This window comes from Seriola dumerili, unplaced genomic scaffold (genome assembly GCF_002260705.1).
Source record: "Seriola dumerili isolate Sdu_G_001 unplaced genomic scaffold, Sdu_1.0 BDQW01000002.1, whole genome shotgun sequence".
NCBI classification, from domain to species: Eukaryota; Metazoa; Chordata; class Actinopteri; order Carangiformes; family Carangidae; genus Seriola; species Seriola dumerili.
Window position 1 is genome coordinate 2,740,622 of NW_019174257.1, and position 26,013 is coordinate 2,766,634.

At 41.5% G+C, this 26,013-nt stretch overlaps 1 protein-coding gene across 1 annotated transcript in view; it reads right to left on the minus strand.

The window, feature by feature from the left end:
* Nucleotides 1-26,013, minus strand: part of adgrl2 (adhesion G protein-coupled receptor L2) — a 73,962-nt gene that overhangs the window by 24,531 nt on the left and 23,418 nt on the right. The window contains exons 3-6 of the mRNA XM_022761514.1: nucleotides 19,190-19,299; nucleotides 13,615-13,629; nucleotides 11,724-12,524; nucleotides 243-539 (exon numbers count right to left, since the gene is read on the minus strand). Coding sequence (XP_022617235.1) covers nucleotides 243-539; nucleotides 11,724-12,524; nucleotides 13,615-13,629; nucleotides 19,190-19,299 — 1,223 coding nt within the window. The remainder of the gene's footprint in view (nucleotides 1-242; nucleotides 540-11,723; nucleotides 12,525-13,614; nucleotides 13,630-19,189; nucleotides 19,300-26,013) is intronic.

A 26,013-nucleotide genomic window follows, 5' to 3' on the forward strand; every position in this document is an offset into this window, starting at 1 on the left:
GATTTGCTTAATCACGTTTTGACCTGGAATGACACAGTTAAAATCTAACACCATTACAAACTGACTTCACTGATTCCCAGCGCACCCACTGAAAGCGGTGTTTGTTACAGATAAAGAGATCGTTGTATGCAAGAATATCAGACAGATCTAACAAACTGGGGGATGTTCTCTTGGGACGCTTCAGGTCATATTGAAAACAGCAAGCACGCGGCCCCCCCGGGGTGAGCGGGAGCCCTGTTTACCTCGTGTTCCCTTGGGGCAAGGTCGCTCCACGAGCATTCCCCTCTGGGTCTGAGGCCACATGATGTCTCTTTTCTCGGTGGCCTCGCAGAAGCGCTCAGGTAAAGGGAAGGACTCCAGGGGTGGAGGGGAAGTAGTCTGTGGAATCACAGGAGGCGGCTTGGGTGCTCCCCTGCTGCCCTCCCTGAGCCCTGTTGTGGTGGTAGTGTTGGCCACACCCCGGTGCACTGTGGTTGTTGTGGTGGTGGTTGTAGTTCTCTGAGGCTGAGGGGACGTGGTGACTTCTGACAGTGGTGGAGCTGTGGAGAGAGGCAGAGAGAGAGAGAGAGAAGGTAGAGTGGCATTATGTTTGGGTGGAGCAGTATTATGTGATGATGAGCAGCCCAATGGGAAAAACATTATCGCTTCTATGATAGATGGAATTTGATTCTCACTGGGACACATAATTATCAGTTTTTATGAAAACATGATGCAGTGCTGGGAATAAAAATAAAAACCTAATGGTAGTTTGACCTGCGGTGGCAGCGTAAGGTCAGTTCATTATTGTGGCACCCCTTGGGTATATAAAGTGGATTATATCAAGTATTTTGGTAAGAATACTTTGGCAGGTATTCAAACCTTGACCTCCTGGTGGTTAGATGCCCTAATGTACCACAAAACCTTAGCAGTGTGCCATGTAAGTAACATTCCTAATTTTTTTCTCAACATGTTCAACACTGTAATGCTTATACATCCAAGTATCCTGTTGTGTAAATTGCTGCTAAGTGCTTTGTGCAACAAGCGTATTTGCCTTCCCGTTGACTATGGCTTATCCAAGGCACTCAGTCTGCAGCGAACAAGACAATAATTACAGTAACATCCTCCTGCCTGGCAATCATTCTTGCCTGGGAGATTTCGTGGCATGGCTGATTAAATTTCACTAAAGCAACACAGAACCTGTATGTGTAGCCATGGTACCCGAACCTTCATTTTACAGTTGTTTCTCCCTACAACTCATACTCTGATAAAGTAGGTGTGCAGTAACTCATGCAATGCCCCCGGCAAAAACAATATGTTTCAGTCCCGAGAAAGGAGAAAATAGTGCACTCCTTACATTTAACATGAGCCACTAAGGAAAAACTATGAAGACATTTTTCATGTGATACACCAGAGAGGTGTGAGTAGCACTGTAATTACATATCATAAAAGTCGAACATGAGGGAGTTTCATAGATGAAATGTTGATAAACACTAACTATTTGATATAAATCTACTACACTCCTCCAAGTGCAAAAAGAAAGTATACCCCCCCCCCCCAAAAAAAAAAAATGTTGGTTGAATTTAAAGGGAGGAGTTTTATCAATCAAAGGAGCCCTGATTGGAATGCAATGCGCATACTGAATCTAATCACATTTGAGCACTTTGATTTCCTCCATTAGGCTGCCTGTAGAGCATGCAGACACTGTGAAGAGGTGCTGTTACACTGCTCGAGCTGAGCACAGTCGTTGTCAGTAGTACAACCGGCTGGTGAAAACATCGAACAGACACAGCGACAGAGAGTCAAAAGAGAGGAGGGAGTCGGAGGCAGGACAAGGGGAATACAGAGAGAGAGGGAGGGAGGGAGGAAGGGGGGGGGGGGGGGGGGGGGGGGGGGGGGGTTGAGATGCACACAAAGAAAACGATGACAGGAAAATTTAGAAACAACGGGGCCAAGTTGGAGAAGGAGAGGACAATTTCTGTCTTTCAGTGGATCGGAGGAGAGGCAGCCAGGCCCCAGGCACCAACACCTTCATATCTATTGCCTCCATTGGATAATGGGTTTGGCTGATAGCCCCCCCTCCCCAAACACACACACATGCACGCACGCACGCATGCACGCACACACACACACACACCACTGCTACTATCACCATAGGCCCCACGGTGTGGATGAAAGGCTTCAGCACAGTTGAGCTGAAGGGAAATCGTCTTTGAGGCTGCCTGCTACCTGTGGCGAATTAGGCTCTATTGACCAGAGGAGATGACTCTGTGTGCTCCCTCCTGGTGGGGGCTGTAGAACTACATACACACAGACACACACGCACACACAAGCAGGTGACATGAAGGTGTACACAGCTGACTGGCTGTTTTGACACTGAGCTGAAGGCAGATTTGGCTGGCTGGCTTCACCTCAGCCTCCTCTCCTCTCGTCCCTCCTCCCCTACCTGTATCCTTTTACTCAACACAGTGAAATTCTCGGCTGCACAGCCCGTCACAGTGGTTGAGAGACAACCTGTGCTTAGTGTCCTTTCAGCACTAGCATTTAGCTGGCTGGGAGAAATGCCTGTCTCTATTCTGCACCAATACCCTTTTATTGCCATAACCCTTGTTTTTTCATGACTTGCTGAGAAGACTCACAGAGGTGAAAGCAATAGTCACAAAAACAAAAACAAAATAAAAATCAAACACCCTTGCAAATGTCTGGTTAAGTTTACACACTGCAGCATGTAATGTTCCAGCGCTGTCTAAAGGAAATGAATGCGTGTCGACATATCGGAGTGTGCAAATTATTATCATTGTTTCTTTTTAAACATCTGGGTCAGGCTTGTTTGGCAAACCTCCAGAAGATCCCCAAGAAACCGTGGGGCCCTTTACGGGTTTCTCATTTCCAAAGTATGAAAGATGATAACGATAAGATCCCAGTCTCTATGGGTGGGGAGTTTAGAATCCAGACAGAAATAAAATGAAAATGAATCGCTGTTCGGCAGCATGATTTAAGATAAAGGGCTCGCAGCTACAACCAATAAATCAAAGAGGCATCTGCTGTAATCCAAGCACATTCCTTCAGCATGTCAACTAACAACTGTATCTTGTCTACGCCCCTCACTCAAGAGGGCTGCTTGTCATGGCTCGCTGGGATGTCGAGCTCCATGCTCCAGTTACAACATGAACAATTAAACCTCTTTGAAGTATTTTTAATGCGTTTTCTTTTTCTTTTGTTGCTACCTGCTATCAACAGTGAAACTGTGGAGGTAATTAATGTTTGACTCGGTTAATACAAGGCTAGAACTAATGGGTTTGGCTCTGCCAGAGCTTTGGAGAAGGATTGCCCCAAAGCAAACTGAATGGCTTTAGCTTTGAGGAAGGGGTGATTGGCTGACCCAATGCCTGTCTGTGCTGCCCGAGACAGAAAAGCTGTGCTGGCATCGCTAGAAGTTGCTCTTCTCAGTGTCCATCATCATAAAATACAGCTGTACATTAAACAGCTTCATTAACGAGACACATTATGAAAAGGACATAAGTAGAAGGGCTAAAATAATCCTGTTGGGAGGTTTCATTTCATGTTTTTGATGCAAACTAATCCTCTTTCCTGTGTGAAAAAGAGGCTAATGTGAATGTAGGCTATGCTTCCCGGGGAGATTCGTGCATAAACAATGCAACCTCTCTGACCACTGCTGCTCCTGTGTACATAGCGTGTCAGCCTGTAATCCTGCCAGCAACACAATAATCTTATTACCTTTATGACATAGCTTGGTTTAATTTAATCCAATGAAAGCTGGGAGGAATTAACCCATAGATATTAAAATGGACACTCCTCGCATGCAGTCACTTCTTCACATAGATGTGTAAGTGGATAAGTTCATAAGAACAGACTGTGAGGGATGGGTACTGATCTGCTGGTAGTGCTGCTGCAGCCTTTTCTCTACCTTTTGTTATTCATAACACGGACCAAATATTTCAGTTTCCCACTGTGGAGACACACTGAATACTTTCCCTGTGCAATATTCCTTTGATTATGACAAAAGAAGCAAATCCCACATTTGGGCTATATAGCGAAACCAGGACAGACTCCTTGATTATTATGTCTCTGCTGCACTCAGCCCAAGGGGAACCTTCAATTAGCTGTCATAGAGCGTGAGCACGTGGAGTGATATTCTCCAAAGTACCGCCAATAGTCAGGACAGACTTATTCATAACCTGTTTGTGTGATTCGACGCCCACACATTGTTGCACTTGAATGTATCTCAGTGGTTCTGTTATTACCACTGGGGTTATAGGTCTGAGATTGATGACAGACAATGAGACAGGAATCCAGGAGAGGAGCACGGCTTTTCGAGTGTTGTCAGAGCATATGCATACACAGAAGCACTCAGGAACACACACACACACACACACACACACACACACACCCACACACACACACACACACACACACACACACACACACACACACACACACACACACACACACACACACACACACGCCCTGATGAGACTTTACCGGGACTCAGTAGTCATGCCGGGGTGACAAATGAGAACCGACAGCGTGTGTGTCTTTTGTATTATGCTTAATGGCTTCACTTTCAGTAGGCACCGCATGGTTGTTCATCAGGTTAATGTTTCATACACATTATCAGGTGCTGTTTATCTTGCATGGGAGGGAAAAAATGGTAAGGGAACACACATTTAGCATTTGTTTCAGCTAATTTGCCACATAAGAAGTTAAAAGAATTATTAGATCTCACTGGTCCCCTCCTCTGTCATGGAATAATCTCATGGTGATGTGAAATGAGGCTGATTAGGAGATTTATCTCTTTGTTACTGTTTTTGTGGGAGACTTGTTTTGTGCTAAGGTAAGAAAAAAAAAAGAAAAAAGAAAATCATGTCTTTTGTTCCCTGAAATGTGGCTCCTGGGTGGTAATCACCTCCTAATGGAAAAGGAATAGCAAAAGTTAACAAGTCAATGGAACCTCAAATAATTCAAAGTCTGTTTGTGCAGTTAGAAGGAGGCCATGCTCAGGCTTTGCGAAGGGACCAAGAGAATCTGCTGGATGGAAAGTAAATGAATAACCCATCAGCTTTCAAGTCATTCGGCACAGATCATAGGTTAATTGAAATAAGGTGTTGAACTGTGAAAAAACAACATGTAAATTATTCCCTCTGCTAACGCTGCTGCTGAAATATCTCTGTTCCAAACATGCATTTCGCTCAGTCCTCACTGACACAGCCTTGCTTTAAAGTTCATATGGAAATGGAGCTGTTCTTGAGTATGAAATAGTGTGATGATTTATAATACGTTTGTGATGCATTTTGATATCTACCAATAATAACAATAATACACAAAGGAAATTGGATTACACGTCTTTCACTCTGCGCTGCATTTGTAGCTGTGGAGGGGAACATGGCGTATGATTGCTTGTGTATCAGCAGTAAATATGAAGAAAGCTGAGAGAAAATTCGTATAATTTCCCATGAGTCATGTCCTTGTGAGGGTCGGTACAGTATACGTCCATGTCTTAGGGAACAAAAGCTAATAGCTGGATTATGTTATTTACTGCTGTCTCCAATATTTCTCTTTCTCACAATACAAACACATTGATTCATATGGGCACAGGCAGGCAAGCAAGAGTACACTCCCACACATACACACGCAAGCAAAGACACGCTTATAAACACTTGTACACATTCATATACACCCTCACACACAAAATGACACCAAAGTATAGAGAACAGACATAGCAGCTGCCAGACTAAAGCCTGCTTTTTTTTTCTCCCCCCCCCCCTCCTTGCAGCTCTCTCGGTACTGTACGTGCCTCACATTTCAAGCATTAACTCTAAGTGTGCCGAGCGGACTGATATTTAATGCCGCGCACACAGGAGGGGTGTCTATTTCAGGGGCGCTCATACACACTTGCGCGCAGATACACATCCGTGAGGTGGCACATAGAGCTGTGTAACATGGAAAGTCATGCACACCCGCACATGCATAGATTAGAGAAACACACATAGACACAATAATCAGGCCTGTGTGAAACAAATCTCCTCAAAGGCGGGTGTCAGGGAGTGATGGGGGACCATTGTGATGTCTGGGTAATAATTCTTTTAATATGCCTTGTTTCACAGTCAGACTGTAATCAAACAAGAGACTGGATCCCCTTGGCTATTGGGCTCAGTGTAACCATAATCACCCCCCACCCCTCCTCTCTCTTTTGTGTCAAACAACTCTTTGTGACATTCTAAATCATAACCCCGGGTTTGCTGTTGCCCACATGCTTGTACGCTGTCAGCAGATCATTTGGCCACGCTGTGCACAGTAGTTCAACATCAGCGGGTAAGACGTTCCAGGAGAAGTGGTAACAAGCAGCTTGGGACTATGAGAAAACATTATCTTGAGGTGTGTTTTCTGGATGAGGGGGTGAAGAGATGGTCTTCCTCAACTGGCAACAACTGGCCCTCATGTCTTACGATGTTCAGCGCCGGAGGAGCGGCAGAGATCATGATCGGATTTCAGAGGAGACAGGTGACCCCCTGACCTCATGTGCTGAATAGCCTTTATTGCCACCAGACACTGGGTGGTTAGGTATTATCCCACGATGTAATATCAGAGATACTGTGAACAAGACTGTAAATCCCCATGGTGGGATTTCCCCCCTTTTATCGCCCCAGTTAAATTCACCCCTATATCGTAACCAAGAATGAGACCAGTGGGTCATGGTGTCGACAGAATAATGTCACACTTTGCCATAAAATGGTGGTTAAAAAAGCTACAAGGGAGGAATAAAGAATGGAGGGTGGCATATATGGAGATACTGTAGTCCAGCAGTAAAGAAAGAGCCCTTGTGTTGAGGATAGTGGCTTAGCATCTCAGAGTTTACACAGAACACAGCTGAAAATGTTATTTAAGTGCTATACAAAAAATCAGGAACATATTGAATTAAGTCTGTCCCTGCTGTGCCACCAACAAAAAGGCCCGCCACAAGTTAAAGGTCTGCTCATTTTTAGATCTTTCAAGTCATTTGGAGCTGTTGGCTGCAGATTGTCGTGTGCAGTTAGGTGTTTAAAACCAACAGGAGTTCAGATAAACACGGAAGAACGTGAGGAAGAACCAGGAAGAAGTTGCTTATAATAACAACTTTAACTGAGGTAGTTTATATCAGAGGCAACTCCCCTTTTCAAGAAGTCTGTCTCAATGCAACGTATATGCAAAATGTTTTCAGTGTAATAATATCCATTAAATATAAACTTTGTTAGCTGGTTCCGCTTGTGAAAAAATATCTAGAAATATTTCTGATCCCTGATAATCATGTGTGTGACGGCCATCTTGGTGCTGTTGTTGTGTGTGCACAGTTCCCCAAAGGCACAGCTAAGGCTTTACTTTAAATCCTGTCATTTAGTGTGCACTGCTCTCATTGGGCATGATTTGAACAGTCTGACCTGGACTTTAGCCGGACCTCAGGAGAGAAGCCAAACAGACGAGTACATGTGCGGACATGCGTGCCCAGAAATGCAAATTTCCAGATGTAAGCCACAGCTCATGGATGATCATGGAAGAGGAAGACTGAAGCTAGTTATTTTTTCTGGGTTGGTGAGTACACGAGGGTCTGCTAGGGTCTACATGACGTAAGTTTCGTCATCAGAGGGTGTACTTGAAGCTCCAAGGGCACTAACTGCACATGCGCTCCTCCAAGCAGACTTGAAAGACATATAATAAAAACAACTATGTGTCCGTGTTGTCCGCAGCTGTCCATGTGTACCTCTGCAAGTGAGCATAATTGAGGCTTAAGAAGAACAATGACAGTCTACAGGCAGAAGGAGGGAAAATAGAAAAAAAAAGACAGATATTGACCGAAGAAAGACAGAAACAGCAAGACTGACTGCAATAGAGAGATAATGAAAGAGAGAGACAATAAGATGGAAGCACACAGAGAAAGAAACAACGAGAAAGAGAATATGACAGGACGACAGAAAAACAAAAACAAAAAGGGTGATTTTCCACATCAATACCCTCTCCTTTCACACCAACTGTGTCCACTTGGGCAGCTGACAGGGGATTGGGGAGGGGGTTGGGTGGGTGGGGGGTGGGTAGTTGTTGTCAAGGCAAACAAACAAATTGGCCGTTTTTTTAATACATCCTGATCCCTGCTCTTGTGCCACTGCCGAGCATGTAGGAGACAGAAGTCTCTGCCATTTTACCTGACCACCTGAGATGGCTGTGGAAGCCTGATGTCTCTCTCTCATATCTCGCTCTCTCCATCTCCATCTCTCTCCCTCTCTCTCTCTCTGTGTCTCTGTTTTCTCTCTAAACGTTCCCGTGCACAAGTCGACCTCATGTAGGCACAGCAGAAGACAGGGATGAATCATGGTGATGCTTATTTGAGAGTTGTATATTCATCAGACTATAAGAGGTAGGCTCTCTGGGGTGACTGCTAATGCGTATGACTCAATAGCATCTGTAACAGCTGAGCATTTTTGCATTGTAAAGCACTTTCATAACACACAACTATAGGGCATTGTTTTGACCACATGCAGAGTTTTGTAAGCTAATTGGCAAGTCGCTTCAGTGACGGTACCTTATAATTTCAAACAAATTGGGTCATTCTCCTCCTCACAATCCCCACTTGCAAATGTATAATTTGAGAGTGCTGCAAAGATTGAAACTGTATGCAAATGTATTGACATTTCAACAATTAAAGAGGAGGTCTTGATTTGCGTGGGTGTTAAGAGCAGCCCGGGGGCTTTTATACGGAAGTGATTCAGAATGTAATTTTGCGACAAGGGATAAATAAAAGGTTTCCGAGGCTCACCTGTGTCCCATCGAGGCAGAGAATAAAGTCTGTTTGTGCATACTTCTGGTAAAAAAATAGCTTTTGATATGCTTACTCAGTGGTTTGAGGCCACATTTTAGAGCTTGGCATGAATAAACGGTCCATAGAAATGGGTACATAATGAGTTTTCTCTGGGAATACCTCATTTAAATCAATTTAATCATCTCACCTACAATATGCGACAAAGGAATATGTCTTTCTATTACCTCCTATATGCAAGACGGAAAACCGGCATGGAGCCACGGTTAAATGAGTGGATTATTGTGCTGTTGGTCAAAGCCAAAAGAGGGACTTACTGACCCATTTAATGTCCACTTCCAGTGGAGCCGCCTGTTGGATGTGACCCCATCCACTCCTCCATAATCCTACAAGAGATGATCTTGCCTCGACACGAGCAACGTTATTGGACTTGACAAGAACCCAACTGTCTGCCACACAGGCTCTCAACATCACTTTGATGTGATTGCATTCCATGACGGAGCGAATCATGTGACAGACTTGTTTGTGCACTTGAAGAAAAAAAAAAAAAGGAAGTAGGAAGTGCAGCGCACAATGGCAAATGCATACAGCATCAGTCTCGCTCCCCGCAATTACATTGTTGACTCATCCTCAGTGCATGCTTTGAAATTCTCTTGAAGAAGAAAAATCTGTGGTTAAATTAAAAACCTGCAGATCCTTTTTTTTCTTCTTTTGAAGAAAAAAGTCAAACAATTAACACAGCTCTAGCATCTACATTAATAATTAGCCATGCTCTGTTGTATTAACAATGCTTTCTGCATGTTAATCTGCTAAGCTTTCACATGACGTGCTTGCAATAATTTGAGCAAAGCTGAAATATTCTTTTCTTTTCTCAGTTTTCCATCGTTTCATTTTTTTTTTCTTTAGCAGAGCGCTGCTTCAAACACATTACTTCAACTTTTAACACCACAAAAGCATTCTGATAGCTCGTTTCAGTGCTTAGTGAAGCAGACATGAAGAAATCACAGAGAGGGCGTCCAGTGACAGCCAGAAAAAAGTGCCATCATTTATGTGCCAACATCAGCCATGTGGGAGGACAAGTTTATTGACATCTTGATGATCATCCTGGACCATTCTCCCCTGCACCCATCGACTGCAACTCAACATACATTAGTCAGCAGCAGGGGCCAGGCTCACGTCTCATTTGTCAAGAAGGGAGAACAGAGTCCTTGTTGACATTAAAATAAAGATGTGTGAATACTGGAGCAAATACAGTATTTCAGGAAGAGCATGTCTCTAAACATACTGGGCAGGAAGTGACGTGGGTACCTTTTGGTTGCTTTTGGGAGGTCTGACTGGGTGAGTAAGTTTCTCGTGCACACGAATGGACGCAGGCACAACAGGTGAAGATAAGTGGAATGTATTCTTATTTCGGGGCGGATCCTTTTAAAGCCTCTTTTTTTGCTATTGGTAATCAGCGTCCATTCACCAAATGAATTAATCAATTGAGCGTGAAGCCTGTCTATACACAGCTTATTCCGAGAATCAATAACAGCCAAGCTGAAAATAAAGGCCGTTGCGAAGGCTGTTGCTTGGCTGCTTAATAATCAGTTAACTGCATATAAACACATAATGGCATGTAAAGACATGCTCAAATTTATTGTTATTAGATAGCAGAAAAGGTGATATTATGACCATTTTTACAGACACTGGTTAAAATTGGCTCATTTGAAAATCTCTGTCTATGTGCGTGAAATTATTTTTCGGACATGACTAAAATAAGGAGACCATATTTTGTCTGTGGCATATTCCTGAGCTGTTCTAAATTTATTTGTTACATGCAAATATTCAATTTTAAAAATCTTCTAACTTCAAACACGCTATTCCGAGTTGGAGAAATATAAAAAAGGAACTTTTTTTTTTTTTTTTTATCTTGCTCCTTATGGTTGTTGCAGTATTTTACTCTCTACATATTAATTCTGTTTTCAAACCTGGACTTTGTTGCTGTAAAGCTCGCTGTGGTGTGGCAAGATTGATGCTGTTCCACTGGCTGAACCCAATTTAGCCGCCCAAGCCCATGTCCTATCTATGCGAAAGTGGACGAGCAAACACATTAATAAATATTGAGCTCTTGGATAATCTGGGGAAAAGTTGCATGACCTCCGTGGCTCATCACTAACTGTGTTGAACATTACGTGGACTTAGAACTCTGGGTGTGGAGGGGATTAGGATAATTACTGTTATTATAGTCTCAGTGTAAGGACTATCGCAAGCCTAGGCTAGCATCCCCTCAGCTCTTGACAGCTAAATTAAAAACATACACTGCTGGTATGACCCTGGATGATTGATCCTTCTCCCTTGTGTCTACCATCTCTTTCTCTCTTAGACAGAACCATGAATCCTTATACTCCGCCTACAGAGTGTGTTTTTTTTTTTTTTTTTTTTAATGGCCGATGGAGATTTGGAGTTCCAGCATCACTGGGGGAATGATCTAACCTTGCCCCAGGCAAGACTTTGCACCTGTCCAGGCATGTATGTTTCCAGAGGTGAGGGTATATTTCTCTCTCCCTGTCTTACAGTCTCCGAAAAAAAAAAATGCTAGCAGGGGTCCCTCGAGCTTTAGTACCAGAGACTCACTGAACACCCGGAAACCTCCCCAAATCCCCACGATACTGATCCCTTATGATATAGTAACTGGCTTCGAGGTGTTGTTTACCACAGAGCCCCACTCGCTTCACCCCCGGAGATGCTTTCCTACACTCCAAAGCTTCCGTAACATATCTAGCACATATTAGATTCTAAATTAAAAATCAGTCGACTGTGACACTTGATACATAGATGGGGAATATCAAAGTGCACTTGACAGCAACTGAAATCACAATTTCAGCAATGCAATTTAACATTATTGTCTGCAGGAGAAGTGATAGGGGGGGAGGTGGGGGTGGGATTGCTGGGCTCTTACCATGTGCTGGATCAGGTGGGCCGAACTCCAGATTGTACCTTAGGATGTAAAAATTATTCCACACATAGAGCTGGTTATCTCGCGGATTGTAATCCACAGCTGCAATGTACTGGTACTGGTTGGGAAAGTGGATGTCAACGTATTCCCCACGGTTCTGTTTGGTATTGTAAATGTAATCGATCAGGCTCTTGCTGACCTCGCTTTCATTGTCTTCATAGGTGGAGCGGACCACATACAGTACTCCACAAACCATGAAGGCATTGGAGGCTGAGCGCTTGTCATAGGCCGTGTCCCAGGTAGCCTCAAAACGTAGCGTGTAGGGGTTCAACTGGCTGATAACCATCATGCCGTTGTTCTGCTCTGTGGCGTAGATCACCCACAGCCCGTTCTCGTCTACCGCCAGGTCAATGTCTGTTTTTCCACCCCACTTGTAGGGGGACGTGTCGTGGTAGTTGGCATTATTGATGATCGCCTCGCCGCTTTTGATTCGAGTCCGCAGGTCGAACTTCACGATGTTGCGCGTGCGTTCCTTGTTGAAAAACACGGCCCCGTCGTAGACCACGAATCCAGTCCCATCCACCCGGTGGGGCAGCTTGTAGGTGATGGTCTGCCGGGCGTTTTGGAAGTCATCCAGGGAGGAATACTCAATGAGAGTGTCTGTCCTGTAAGGAGTCCACGGCATAAAGTAGATTTTGTCGCCGGCTTGCAGTGGGTCTTTGCACCAGGCACCAGCTTGTTGCTCCGCTTCAAATAGAAAGGAAGGATCACCGACAGCTTTCAGAGTCCCAGGACAAAGAAAAACTAGTAATGGGAGAAGAGTAGAATAAAAAACAGGCACAGGTTAACATGTGAAAAATGAGACCATGTGAAACTAGATGTAATATCGACAAAAAATCTCTAATGTCTTCATTTTGATTTACAGGTTGTCCACGAGGAGTGGGGACAAACACACATTAAAGAGTGGCCAAAACACAACTAACAGCTATAGCCAATATTCACAAGCAGCATAAGGATTTTGGTTTTGTGCATAGAAAGAAAAAAAGAAATAGGAAAGTTATTAAGCATAATGTTTAAGTATATAAGTAGTCTGAAACAAAAAGAAGCTTGGCCTCAGACATTTACTGTTGGGAATAGAACACAAATGAGGGGAAATAGAACAGAAACAAAACTGAACAAAACAATTGGTCCTGTAAACAACAACTAAAGTCACATGGCAACGGACGGGAGAGGTTATGAGAGAGCAGGAGTCGGCAGAGTCTGCAAAATGTTTGTGTGTACTTAGATGTGTCTCGGTTACACCACCTTTTCTAGGGTATACACCTGAGAGGCTTGTCATTACGGAGTGGTGCAAATGTCACAACCATTAAAATTTAAAAAACTTTCATTAAGGGTCTCTTGAGGTGTGTTGGTTGTTGAGGAGGCATAAGAATCACGAGAGAAAAGAGCAGCAAGTGGTCAGGTGAGAATAATGGGGAGAAGAGTGAGAGAGAGGGGGGGAGGGGGGGGCTTGGGGAGCAAAGGGACAGTAGAAAGCAATAGCTTGAAAAAAGGGCCAAGAAACACCGTTACCATGGCATGCTATGGAAAAGGGTTTGGAAGCCAGGCAATATGAGATTCTGCTGAGTAGAAAAAGCACCCAGGGAGAATGAGGGGAGGAAGCCCCTATGGACTGCAGCCAATACACCCCCATTTACATCTTTTGGCTGCTTGTGTGCTGTCTTTTTTCTTTATGGCCAGCCTTACTCCTCTTGTTGCTGTTAACGTTACAGCTGGGGGGTTCTATAGCTAACGTCTGCGATGGGTTTGTAGGGGCCACCATGGGAAAATAGGTAGTTTACAACCAGATGCCACAAAACAAGGAGCTAGGGTTTGGATCGTGTCTGTTATTTACCTTTTTGCTCCACTTCTATTTTAAGCGTTGGAAGAGAGAATGAAAGGGGTGCAAGGGGAAAAAAAGAGATTAATATGAATTAACTGTCATCGCTACGATTACATATGCAGAAACACGTTATGAGACATGTACAAAGACAGGTACACCTATTTAGAGAAAGCAGGGAAGTTTAGAGAAAGTCGACACACAGCCGCCAACGACCTGTCTTTAAAAAAAAAAAAAAGGGGTCAGATTAGAATATCGAGAATGGTCTGATCACATTTGTGATCATGACCAATCGTCACAACTGGTTTATAGCACAGTGGTGGATGGATTTTTTATTTGACAGACTGCCAACTGCCTGTGACTATGTAATATCATCGATGGCGACTTCAGTCAGGTTCAACATCTGACATTCACAAGTAAAGGATATTTGATTTTTGTTTGATACACAGCAAAGCGATTCTGGGATTCACTTTGGAAATAACAGACAAGTCAATAGAATGATCTCCTTTTAGTTATAAATATTGTAAATAGGATTATAGATTAAGAAACACATTTTCAGAGACTCTACTGAGCCATTGTTGTTTCGTCCTGTGGATTTTACAGCAGGAAAGTGTGATTTGCTGCATCGTTTCAATGATGCATGTTAAATAAAAGTTCACTTTGCGTGACCCTGGTTTGTTTGAAAAGCCAAACTAAGATGCTCAAACTTTAAATCTACCCACCACCATGAACCAGGCCGGAGTCTGTGAAAAAGACAGCTGTTAGTTTTTCTTTTTTCTTTTTAGTAGTAATAGTAGTAGAGTAATAGTAGACTAATATTTTTGCTGCATCTATATCTTTAAAAGTAAATGAATACAATAAAAAAAAATGTAATTCCATAATGGACCAATGTCACACTTGACTACTAACAACAAGTCTCTGCATAACACTAATCTAACTCAGCCATATGCACAGAGAATAAAACAACCTAACTGTGGCCTTATCAAGGGAGCAGGTAATCAGTGTAAATCGCTGGAGCAAAATACATTAATATAGACTATGCGCACACACTGTTGAAACATGTATTTAATTCCATATTAAACAACACTGTTTAATTTTGTTGAGTCATTTTGCCCTTTCCAATACAAATCTGCGATAAATTAGCCAACACGGGCACATTCAAACAAGGCACTCTGAAGGCAACTACACTAGGAATCATTACGCAGTCCATTAACCTGACATTTCAGTGGTGGCTTTATATAAAACATATCACAAGACTTAAAAAGTTTTTTTTCTTTTTTTTTTTTTTTTTTTTTTTTAAAAGAACACCATGTGCATTAGCATTGCATGAAAAGAACCAGCTTATTTTTAACTGTAACAACAAGACTGAACATTTAAGACAAGTCTACAAAGATGCAAAATATTCTTCAGAAGAGACATTTCTCAGGTTAGTCTAAAGCCCAGGTCAGACTATTGACTGGTGGAGACAGTTCAGCTTAACAACTGCTCTGCTCGCTGCTCATTTAGCACGTTGTTGACAAAATGCGAGGGAACAAAGACGGGCATCACAGAAAAGTAAATGCAGTCATTCAATAACACTTCTTCCCACTATGTGTACACAAAAGCTGGAGAAAAAATATTATTACAAAAATGTTCAGCCGCTTTTTATTACCTGGTACTGAAGCTATTTAACAGAGAATGTAGGTTATTGATTTTAAATGTTATGAAACTTCTTTGACATAATGGTACCTTCTAAATTAATGTGGACTGATTTGGGCACATTGCTATTTGACATAACTTTATATGAGATTCATTCTTTCAACAATACAGTAACTGATTGAAGCAGTGGAGATGGTAATCTCATAAGAACAGGCTGCATACAGCAGTTCTTTTGCCCTTGATCCGAGCTTCTATTGGTTTTTTGCGGCGTCCTTCTCAGATTTCAGTCTGATGGCTCGTACTTTGAAATACTAAATGCATACATTTCAGGCCGCTTTGCACCATGGGATAATTTGAGCAATCATAAATTAGGTTCCTCTTGAATCCTGCAACCCTCGAGCTCCAATTAGTGCCGGTTCATATCGGAATTTAAATCTGTTGTAATTGTTGAGTCTGACCTAGGCTTCAGTGGCAAAAAAAAAAAGAGATTCAGAAGGATCTGTAAATAAACGCACGCCATTCTGCAGAAGAAATACAAATGTCTTGCAGCTAACTAAGAGATCAGACATGGATAGGAAGCAAACAAATTAATAGCAGTTGAGCTCTCAGAAGCTGCCTCAGCCACATGAAACAGAGGAGCCGAGAAGAGGACAGAGAAAGATGGCGTGAAGGAAATCTGGAAAGAAAAGGAGAACATATGACGGAAGACCTGATGGCGTTAGTGGAAGTGTAAAAATTGAAATAGCAATCAGTGTGATCAGAAATCAGTCAGAGGATGAAGAGAGTGAGTCAGATAGCCACGGAGGTTTCCTGCAGATTGCACAGGGAAGAGAGTCAGTCACTTTTAATTTAGCAACATCAAAACAAACAAACATGAGACACATCCCAACCCACACTAACCCTACAGACCCTAATCATCTCCCACTCAACACACTTTCTAGGGAATTCCTGATTTCTACGAACTATTACTGATCAAACTATTAAGACTATTAATTATCACTTTTATTAATCAGGTGTTCCGTCTTGATATGGACGTCTCCAGTCAACTGCAGGCTCAGTTAGTGGCTCCAGTGTTGAATTAAAGCATTATGTAAACTACACTGAATAAAAATAAGGGATAAAAGTGAATACAAAAACAAAAACCCCAAAGGGGACCCGAGACTCATGCTGGTACAGCTTAACTCCAGTTTTCATAATCTGGCCACCGCTGCCACATGGAGCTGAGGGTTTACTTGCATGAGCATGTGTTGAAAAATGAAAATATAAGCACTGAGAACTGTTTATGCCCACCAGCACAATTCTACAGTTTTATAAAGGCAGAACAGGGATGGCAACTTTTTTTTTTTTTTTTTTTTTTTTTTACTTTTTTTTTTTCGTCACCATTTTAAAATAGCTTGCACAGAACCGGCTTAATGAAGAAATGTCTAGGCTTTTATGTTGCCCAATTCAAGCTATTACTAGAGCCAATTCAGCAGGTGAGTCAGTGCCAGGTGAAGGCAAAATTTACTTCCTTGGCTGGAACATGAAGATAATGTTGCTAATGAGGGCAGTTCATGACAAGAACCAAATTATGAAGCCAAAAGGATGGGAATGGTGGAAATGTAGGCAACTTGTTGCAAAGGCCACTTGCACAGAAGTGAAAAATCCTAAATTGCTTGTGTGATTATGCAAAGGCATAGACAATAGAATGAATAAATGAAATACCATATTACATTCGGTCTGTGCCAAAAAAGCAACTGTTTATCACATTATGTTATTAAACTGCTTGCTGTATTTCACGGGGCGGACAGACTTTGAGGGGCAGTGGTTACTAGTCAAAATGAGGACACTGTCTGCGGTCCAGTCGCTGATCAGCTTAATGGGGATTTAATACGTTTTCTTGCAAAACAACTTCTCAAGTCTTGTATCCCAGCAAATCCAGGGGATCCTAAGCTCCTGATTCACTGCAGTGTTTTTAATCACAAATCGTGGCATTTGGCATATGATCTATTTCATCAGAAAACTAGAAAACTGTGCTAAGGTCTTTGCTATCCCATCTGAAAACTGCAGTAAGGGTTTACTCTGGTGTGGAAAAGCTCAGTAAATCTTCCCCTATGATTGCCTTTTTTCTGCGTCAGTCTGACTTTACAAAATGATCTGGGGTATATGGATTCTTATTTTGGGAAAGAGGAGACAAAGGATTGGTAGGAGGAAAGCAACAAGACACGGAACTTGCCTATAAATCACAATCTATCACAGTTTACAACAGGACTTGAGTGGGAAAGGCTGGACTGGGCTTGTGTGGACTGGATCAGACTGGGAGAACACTAAGCACTTACCAGGGCAGTTGCGATAGGATACATTCTGTGTTCTTGGTCCTATTCTGGTTGGGCATGGACCTTGAGAAGCAAAAAGACGGGGCTACAGACATGCATGTTTGAAACTGCTTAGAGTGAAGTGAGTACGTGTTTGGAATTGTTTGGTTTTTTTTTTTTTTTGTTAGACAGACTTCACCAGAACTGGGAGTCCTTGGGCAGAAGTTTATTTTTCACCACACTCTCCTTGGTGCAAGAGGGAGGCAAAAGACAATCATAACAGTGGGTGGACATGAGTGCACCTTGAGGCTAATCCTACTATTAAGGTTTGAGGTAACACAGCAAGACATAGGATCAATACTTCACTTAACTATGAGGCAAGTAAGAATAAAAACAACAAAAAAGAAAAAGAAAAAACAAGCAGTTAGGCATTTAAGGCAGAGGCTACAGGATTTGGATTTGCTCAATAAGGTGGTTCAAATACTCATTATTGCTCATTCCATTTTTAATTACAGGTCCTCAAAGCCTTGGATAGGTTAACCTTTAAGTTGTAATGAGTTTCACCATCTAATGATGTTCACTAATGCATACGGATTCAGCACTGAGGGTAAGAGCTTGGACGGGTACACTGATAATGAGCAATGTAGAAGTGATGTGTTAAATATAAAAAAGTAGAGTTGAATAAAAGTGCATTATTCATATTCAGGCTTAATTTCCTGTTTCAGTGCATTCAAAACTGAAACAAATCTTAAAGCATCATCAGTGTGTAAAACACTCATTTGAATCTACAAGAGCTGCCAAATACTATCCTCCCATCACTCCCACTCTAATTATTTCAATTCCACCTGATTAGTGATTCTGGCAATTCATCTAAATCTTTGTCATTAATCAGTTTGTAAAGGTTACACGGGGGAATTTCCTTCACAAATTGCAAATGAACATGGCAGCTTAAAGGACAAAGGGGAATTTTAATGCAAAGGGCAATCTAAAGATTGTTTGGGAGCTCAATGGCAATGAATATTTTAGCATCCACGAAGGAGACAAAATGTTAACACTATCTCTTTAGATGAAATATTACCTTGTTGACTTACGAGTGGAGCCATTCTGTTCAGTTACATAATGAAACATCTGTTAACATATTTCAACACCTGTTGTATGGATGTGTATTAAGCCATCGAGGTGAGCTGTGTTTTCGCCTGATAGACTTCTCCGCACACGGCTTGAGTAATGAAACACCCGCTTGCCATCACGGAGAGTCAGCACGACTTCCTCTACCCTCCCTATGTTCTGCTACCACATAACCAGGCTCGTTGATCCGCTGGAAACACGGTGAGCACATCAATAATAAAGGCAGTACAGAAAAGGACCAAAGGGTTTTACAGGTCATATTTCATGAAAAGTTCATGGTGTGACACAGATGGAAGAAGAGACAGAGGAAAATGGTGCTGGAAGGTGTTGCAGACGAGGAGAGCAGACTGTCTGAACAAGGCAGAGGGAAGAAATGGGACAGGATATGATATGTCACGAAAAGAGAGAGAGAGAGAGAGAGAGAGAGAGAGACAGAGAGGGCAGAGAAGAAGAGAGAAACTGAGGATGTGAGGGTGGGGGAAAGGGAACGAGGGAAAGTTTTCAATTCATGACAGAAGGGTCATACTTACTGTAGGGCACACACTCATACTGGACCTCCAGGTATTTGTAGGTTCCTGGGCAGGGGTCAGGGAAGACGTCTGAACCCGTGATCACAATGCACTGGGTCCGATTGTTGCATCTGTCAAGGGGTAAAACAGAAACACATTTAACAACCAATGAACACTCTTGTGCCTAAATACATCATTACTAGCATTTTCAATCGAAGTACACCGCAGAAGGTATTAAATGCAAAAATGCCAACACACTGTGTACATGTGGAGCACAGACTTCTCCATAATCCAAAAGCAAATGTTCTTGACTCACGTTCAAGGAGTAAAACATTCAAATTCACCAACAAAGAAGTTAACAGCAAAAATAATGGTGAACTGCTGTAACCATGGAGCGATGCTATTTAGTCCGCTAACAGTAAAGTCAGGGCCAACTCCGCTGCTTTGAACTCAGCACTGACCTCCCGTGTCCTGTCCTATGTGTATAGTGTAAAAGAGATGATTTGTGCACTTTGTGTGTACTGTTCTGAGTGTCTTTTTTCAAGAGCTCAGATAATCTGTATGAATGTGTGTAGGCCAATGGAAGAATCCAAAAAGGCCCCTCACCATAAGGCAGTATTACCTGTCTAGTCAATAACTGGCCAACAGTGGAATACATTCCTTGGTTTCTGAATGAATCTTTCATTTACAGACACTTTTGTGCTTTAACTGCTCTTCAACATTGTCCCTGCTAGTTGTGATCAAATCCAAAACAGCTCCTGCATGTGTGTGTGTGTGTGTGTGCATATGTGTGTGTGTGTGTGTGTGTGGGTTTGCGTGCACGTGTGTGTGTGTTCACGTGGTGTTACGTATATAAGTGCTTTCTTGCAATTAAAAAAAAAAAAGAAAAAAAGAAATTTGGAGATAAATTAAATGTATATGTGCAGGGGAAAAAAATCGTGCAGTAAAATACCAATGGATACAGATAAAGCCTTATTGATTTATTGATTGATTTATTGCCTTGTTTTACAATTGCACACAGACCTCATGTGATTTCACCTCACCCCCGCCCCCAAACCCACTGGCGTCCGGTGGGGCGCATTTGCACGGGCTAAACAAAGTCTGTGTGTTTCACTCAAATGTCCCGACTTATTGATCATAGCTTGCTCCTTCTCTGAAAGGGTCTACATGCTGAGTAGCTAGATGAGCCTCTTGAATTTGCACCCAAAATGCCATCAAAGGTCTCATTAATGATTACCACTGCAGCCTCCATAATTTTAGACCCAGAAAATACCAAAGTGCTAATCAAAACTAAGTCTGAAATTAGATTTTTTAAGAAAAAAAAATGTTTCTGCTATCATGCAGTGTATCTGTATTTCTTTGCCATTTTAACCAGCCCCTTGCAGCAGAGTCAAGAGTTAATTCTGGCCCCTGCCGTTAACATCTGGAGAGCAGACATTCTAATTGAGCCTGTGGTGTGCTCTGAGGCTCGGGGAATTGCAGGTGACCACCCTTTTGCTGTACTGAAATCATGATAATGACATCAATACCCCGAGCAAGCCGTATTCGCTACCAAGGGGACTTAAAATTCTATTGGCAATGTGAGGAGCCAGATCAATAACTCTGTTCTGCTGATTTAGCAGGGACCAGAGATGATATTTGTTTCTTCTTATCACAGACCTGTGCGCCCATTTACAGCAGATCATTGGAAAATGTATTACTGGCTGCATTGTGTTGTGCTTTGGGTTTTGCCTTTGCTTTGGGCTGCTGAGGTAATCACTGCTTTGTGTCCAAATGTTATTAATATAATATTAGGTAGCGCAGTGGAACAGTAGGGAGTTGGTTACTCTTGAGGTGTGCAGCACTGAACAGGGCTAAAAATTCATGCTCCTTGGGTTTCTGACTGAAAACAACCACAATTGAGCTGCATACCATGAAAGCATAAAGTATATTGTGGTTTACAACACAAAAATTTATCCAGCAACTTAATCAAACGGCTCCTGTGTTCAAATGAAAAACTCATTAAAACACAATAACGGCAGGAAATGCAATTAGCCTTTACATTTGCATTTACATTCTCTACAGTAGAAAACCTTGGAGAAGCACCAAGCACTAAATCTGTCCAATAAGACAAAGTGCAGGGAGTTCAGATAAAGAAGTGCACAGTAAAAGCGAGTTAGGCATGTTAGGTTGTTAGAAAAGGAGCTCTCAGAACGGAGCTCTCAGAACGGATGAGTTTTCAAAAGATTCTTGAGGATAGAGAGCGACGCCCCTGCTCTCATGGCTTTCAGTAGCTCATTCCACCGTTGGGGAACCGCAAACAAGTACAGTCTGGACTGAGATTGCCTCGTGTGCACAGGGAAAGCTACGCCAGACGATGTTCCTTGGAGGGACACAATGGCCGAGAAGGAGCATAAGCCTGTATGGTGCGCCCTTTTAGGTTGATAGAAAACCAGACGCGCCACCACATTCTGGACCATCTGCAAGGGTTTCACTGTGCATGAAACCATTACAGATGGTCCAGAATGAGTCCACACTACTTCCATTACTTCTTCCTTTCTTCTGTTCTATTTCTTCCTATCAGCTTGTATGCCAATTAAAATTGTTCACACATTTATTTTTTTTTCCAAATACAGTTGACAGAAAGCGGTTTTTGTTTTTGCTTTGGCAATGTTTCTACAGTGTATTATATCACATAGTCATTTGTGTTATTATGTAGCCTATTTGAATGTTGTTGTTTTTTTTTTTTAAATGTGTGAAGTATGTGTAAAAAAGATGATGTCTTTTCAAAAACATTCTAAATTCATTTACAACTTTTTTAAATTTCAGCAAGATATATATATATTAATTTTTTTTGCAATGTTCATGGCAGTAGCCATAATAACACATATTTGTGTCTACATGTCTGTGTGTGTATCTGTGTTTAGTGAAGGTCTCAAGGGGCATTTCACGTTATTAATGACCTTCACGTGCGATAACAGATGAGAATATCAGCATATTGTATTTGTTTTTATGGAAATGAATTACTGTTTTGGAATTAAAACATGCATCTCATGCTGGGCCCATAATGTGCTGCTTGTTTTTGTGGGTAATATTTCATGACTCTGCAGTACTTTCCATATATTATATGGTCACTTTGATGGTTCTGTCCCGTTTGCTCATGCATAAGCATATGATGCAGGAGCAATATAAATTACAGTGCTTTATCTAACAGATTCCAATGAGACCGGGAAATGAATGCGTGGTTTATATCAGGCATATGAAACAGAATGATATCAAAAATAAAATTCATGACACTAATGAGACATAGACCTGCCATCGTTTCTCAGGCAAATCTATTAAACAACAGGACATAAGCACTGGGGAAAAAATACCTCATATTTCTTTTGAAACAATGTTGACATAAGTGTTGATAGCTCTTTCTGATATATTGCCCTAATTTTACAGCTGTGGAGCAGGGGCGCCCTGATCTATGGGATTGTGCGACTCTGATTCCGTCTCATCTGTGAAACCTCGGGCATCTCTTGAGACCAATTGAAAAGGCCCTAATGACTTCTTCTATGCATAGACCCAGCCCTCGGATTGAGAGAGAGTATGTAATTGAAATTCTTCCCATAAAAAGTTCAGCATTTGGGCCTGCCAGGGCACAGGTCTCAAAGTGCACACTAATTAAATACATGTAAAATATGATATCTCTGACTATCTTTTGATAGTCTGAGGCTATATAGTAATTAATCATGTACATAATGAATATCAAGTCAAAGGAAGCTTTTCTCCACTTTTCTCCAGAGTGAAACATTATATTTCTATAAATACCTAGACTGCTCAACAGGATTTTACTGAAGCAAAAGTGGAAAGATTACTAATTTATTTTATCTTGTAATGCAAGAGAAAGAATAATGAGCCAGTTGGAAAAGGAGCTCAATATGAAGATTTGAGCGAAAATTGTCGTTACCTAATTTTCTGCGAGGACATTATCTTATTGTTTGCTGATATTTCTGTTTTAGCTCATATCAACGAAAGGATTCAGTAAATAGATACAGCTACGTCTTTCATTTTATGATATTTTTACCTCTGTATACAAAAATATTTAGGTACAACAGGAAAAATGTTCTCTGAATGTCAAGAATAGTCCTGACATATTTTCTTCTTTAAGTAATACTAAAATAAGTGCAGGAAAGAGCTACTCTGTGTTAATCACAGTGAAGTATTCCAAATGTAATCCCATCACATCTCTGACCTTTTTGGGAGAGGCAGACATCAGTACAATTAGAGTGTCATAGAAAACGCTGCTTGGATTTGATGTAAATCTCCTTTAAAAAGCACTCAGCTCCCCTCTGTCAGCAGTTGACGCTCTCTGCTGACAGAGGGAAGGGGTGCGATACGATGCCAACAAGGTGTAACTGATAGCATTCATGATACCATGTATCCATATGCAATTTAACCTTTTCCATCGCCATCATAAAGCATGTCAGAGGAATAATTGGACATGGAGATAATGTGCTAAATGAATAATAAATTGCCTTGAGTAAGAAAAATGCTACAAAATGTATTTTCACGAACAAATGTAGTATGTCTAAAGGGTCTTAAGACTGCAAGAACCATAAATCACTGTAATTCAAATCTGCTCTTCACTAATCCATTTCTCAGAAAAGTGATGCTCTGTACAGTACGTCAGTTTAAGCTTTGCTTAGACGTGCTACTCTTACCTGTGTAAATGAAAGGAGTTTATTTATATCTACCACACTAACTTTAATATAATTAACAAATGTACTGTATTTAGTGATGTAAACATATTGGCAGTGTCATTATTATATAGTTTGCTCACCAGAGAGCAATGACAACTTTTTTTTTCTTAAACTGTAAAATGTCCTGCTCAGTACACATCTTGGTGGCAATTCTTCAAAAAATAAAAAAAAAAAGAACTGAGATAAACATATATCTCTTGGATGGTTAAAACTCTTAAACATCGATATTGGTTTTGGTATCGAAAATCCAGTTATTGATCAGGCAAAATCTCAGTGCCTGATCTACCGAGCCAAAGACGGCTTCTGCAAACTGCCTGTACCCTCTAGTTCACAAGTACCGAAGTACTTTACAGCTTTGATTGCATACATCAATACTCCATGTTAAAACATAATTACAAATACATTTGTCTTTACACTGCTTTTAAATTGAACCAGTGGGGAAAGTCATGGAGGTCTTTCATAACCATATTGCTGATGTGACATGTGCTGCTCATGTGACATGACCAGTTAAACTAAGGATAAGAGGCTCTTTGATTGCTAAATCCTAGATTGCTTTATCCCCACTGCTTAATTTTTCTATCCCCCAACACTCCACAGAGTTCAGGAAGCCTAAGCAGCCACTTCGAATTCAGGATATAAAAAATAGCAGCAGCGGAAAAAAACAATCGCTGTGTAACTAGAGGAGAAAGGCGACATGAGTGAGGGGAGCACATTACAGAAAAGGCACAATCTACTTCCTGGTGCTCCCAGTTTGAATTTCAATCAAATTAGCATCTCTTAAACTCAAAGTGACCCGTCTAGCTCCATTTCATCTGAAATGCTGATGAGGTTCATGGCACAATTATCAAGGCAGACATCTCTCTCAAGAGGCACGCCTGTTGATAGCAGACAGGCCATTGAAAAATTAAATCATTTCCAGGGCCACAGAATGGCAGTAAAGGAAACAATCTGTTGCAAACAGGACACAAAACACACACACACACACACACACACACACACACACACACACACACACACACACACACACACACACACACACACATTAGATGTATAATCACCCCCCAATATCAGTATACTCGGACCATTTTCTAAGGGGGTGGCCCAATAATGTTTCAGGAAATAGGTCGTTAGAAATTAACCATTAGCATCCTGCTTTCAACTTTCAGTCCAACCCAATATCCGGGTAGGACATCCCAGAAACTTGTAATTACTGTCATATGCTTGTGTTTATGCTATATTTACTGGAGCTGCCAATGGTTCTCAATGGGGGGGATTCCAGGCTTTTATAGAGTCAGGAGAAATGCTGTCTGACTCACATCCGTCCATCAACTATTGATTTTTAAACCAGCAAGGGTATATCGTCATGCCACCGAAGTCAATAGAAATACTATTGTGACATTCTGCAGGTTGAAATGTGACCTTTATAAGACAGCAAAATGCAATGGTAGCACACCCAAGCAAAAAACCCAAAAGGTGCTCACGAATGACTTTAAAGCAATAATGATAATGTCTTGTGAGTGGCAGAGTCACAGTGCAGACCTCAGTTCAGTTGAAAGTTTGGAAAGGGTGAATATTTAAGCAAACATATATTGTGCATTTTTTACTTTTTATATTGTATGACACGTTAATATTTACAAATGATGAGTTTTAGAGGATATCGTCTGAAGAATTTGAAGAATATTGGAGGAAAGATTGCATCTCACACATACAGTAACATTATTACAGTAATATTAAGATAAATATTGTCAAACAGGGGTAGGCAATGTTTACCCTTTTTTTCCCATGGTAATTTTATATTCTATGGAAACTCAAACGAACGATAAAATAAAATAACCAGACAGGAATGTCTGTTTTGGACTAATCCAGCCTATTAAATAGCTGCAAAACCAGGGTAGTTTCTCACATGGGTGCAACAATCATATGCAAATCCAGCATCACCATGAATCAGTATTGGTTATTGATTTGCAACATTGCCCACAACAGTCTCATGCATCCAAGGTAGAAATAATATGGCATAATCTCTTGACTGTTCACAGCAAATAAAGTCACATCGACCAACCCCATTATTACAGTAATATATCTTATTTATGCTGGTAAATCTATCAAAATCTGTTTCCA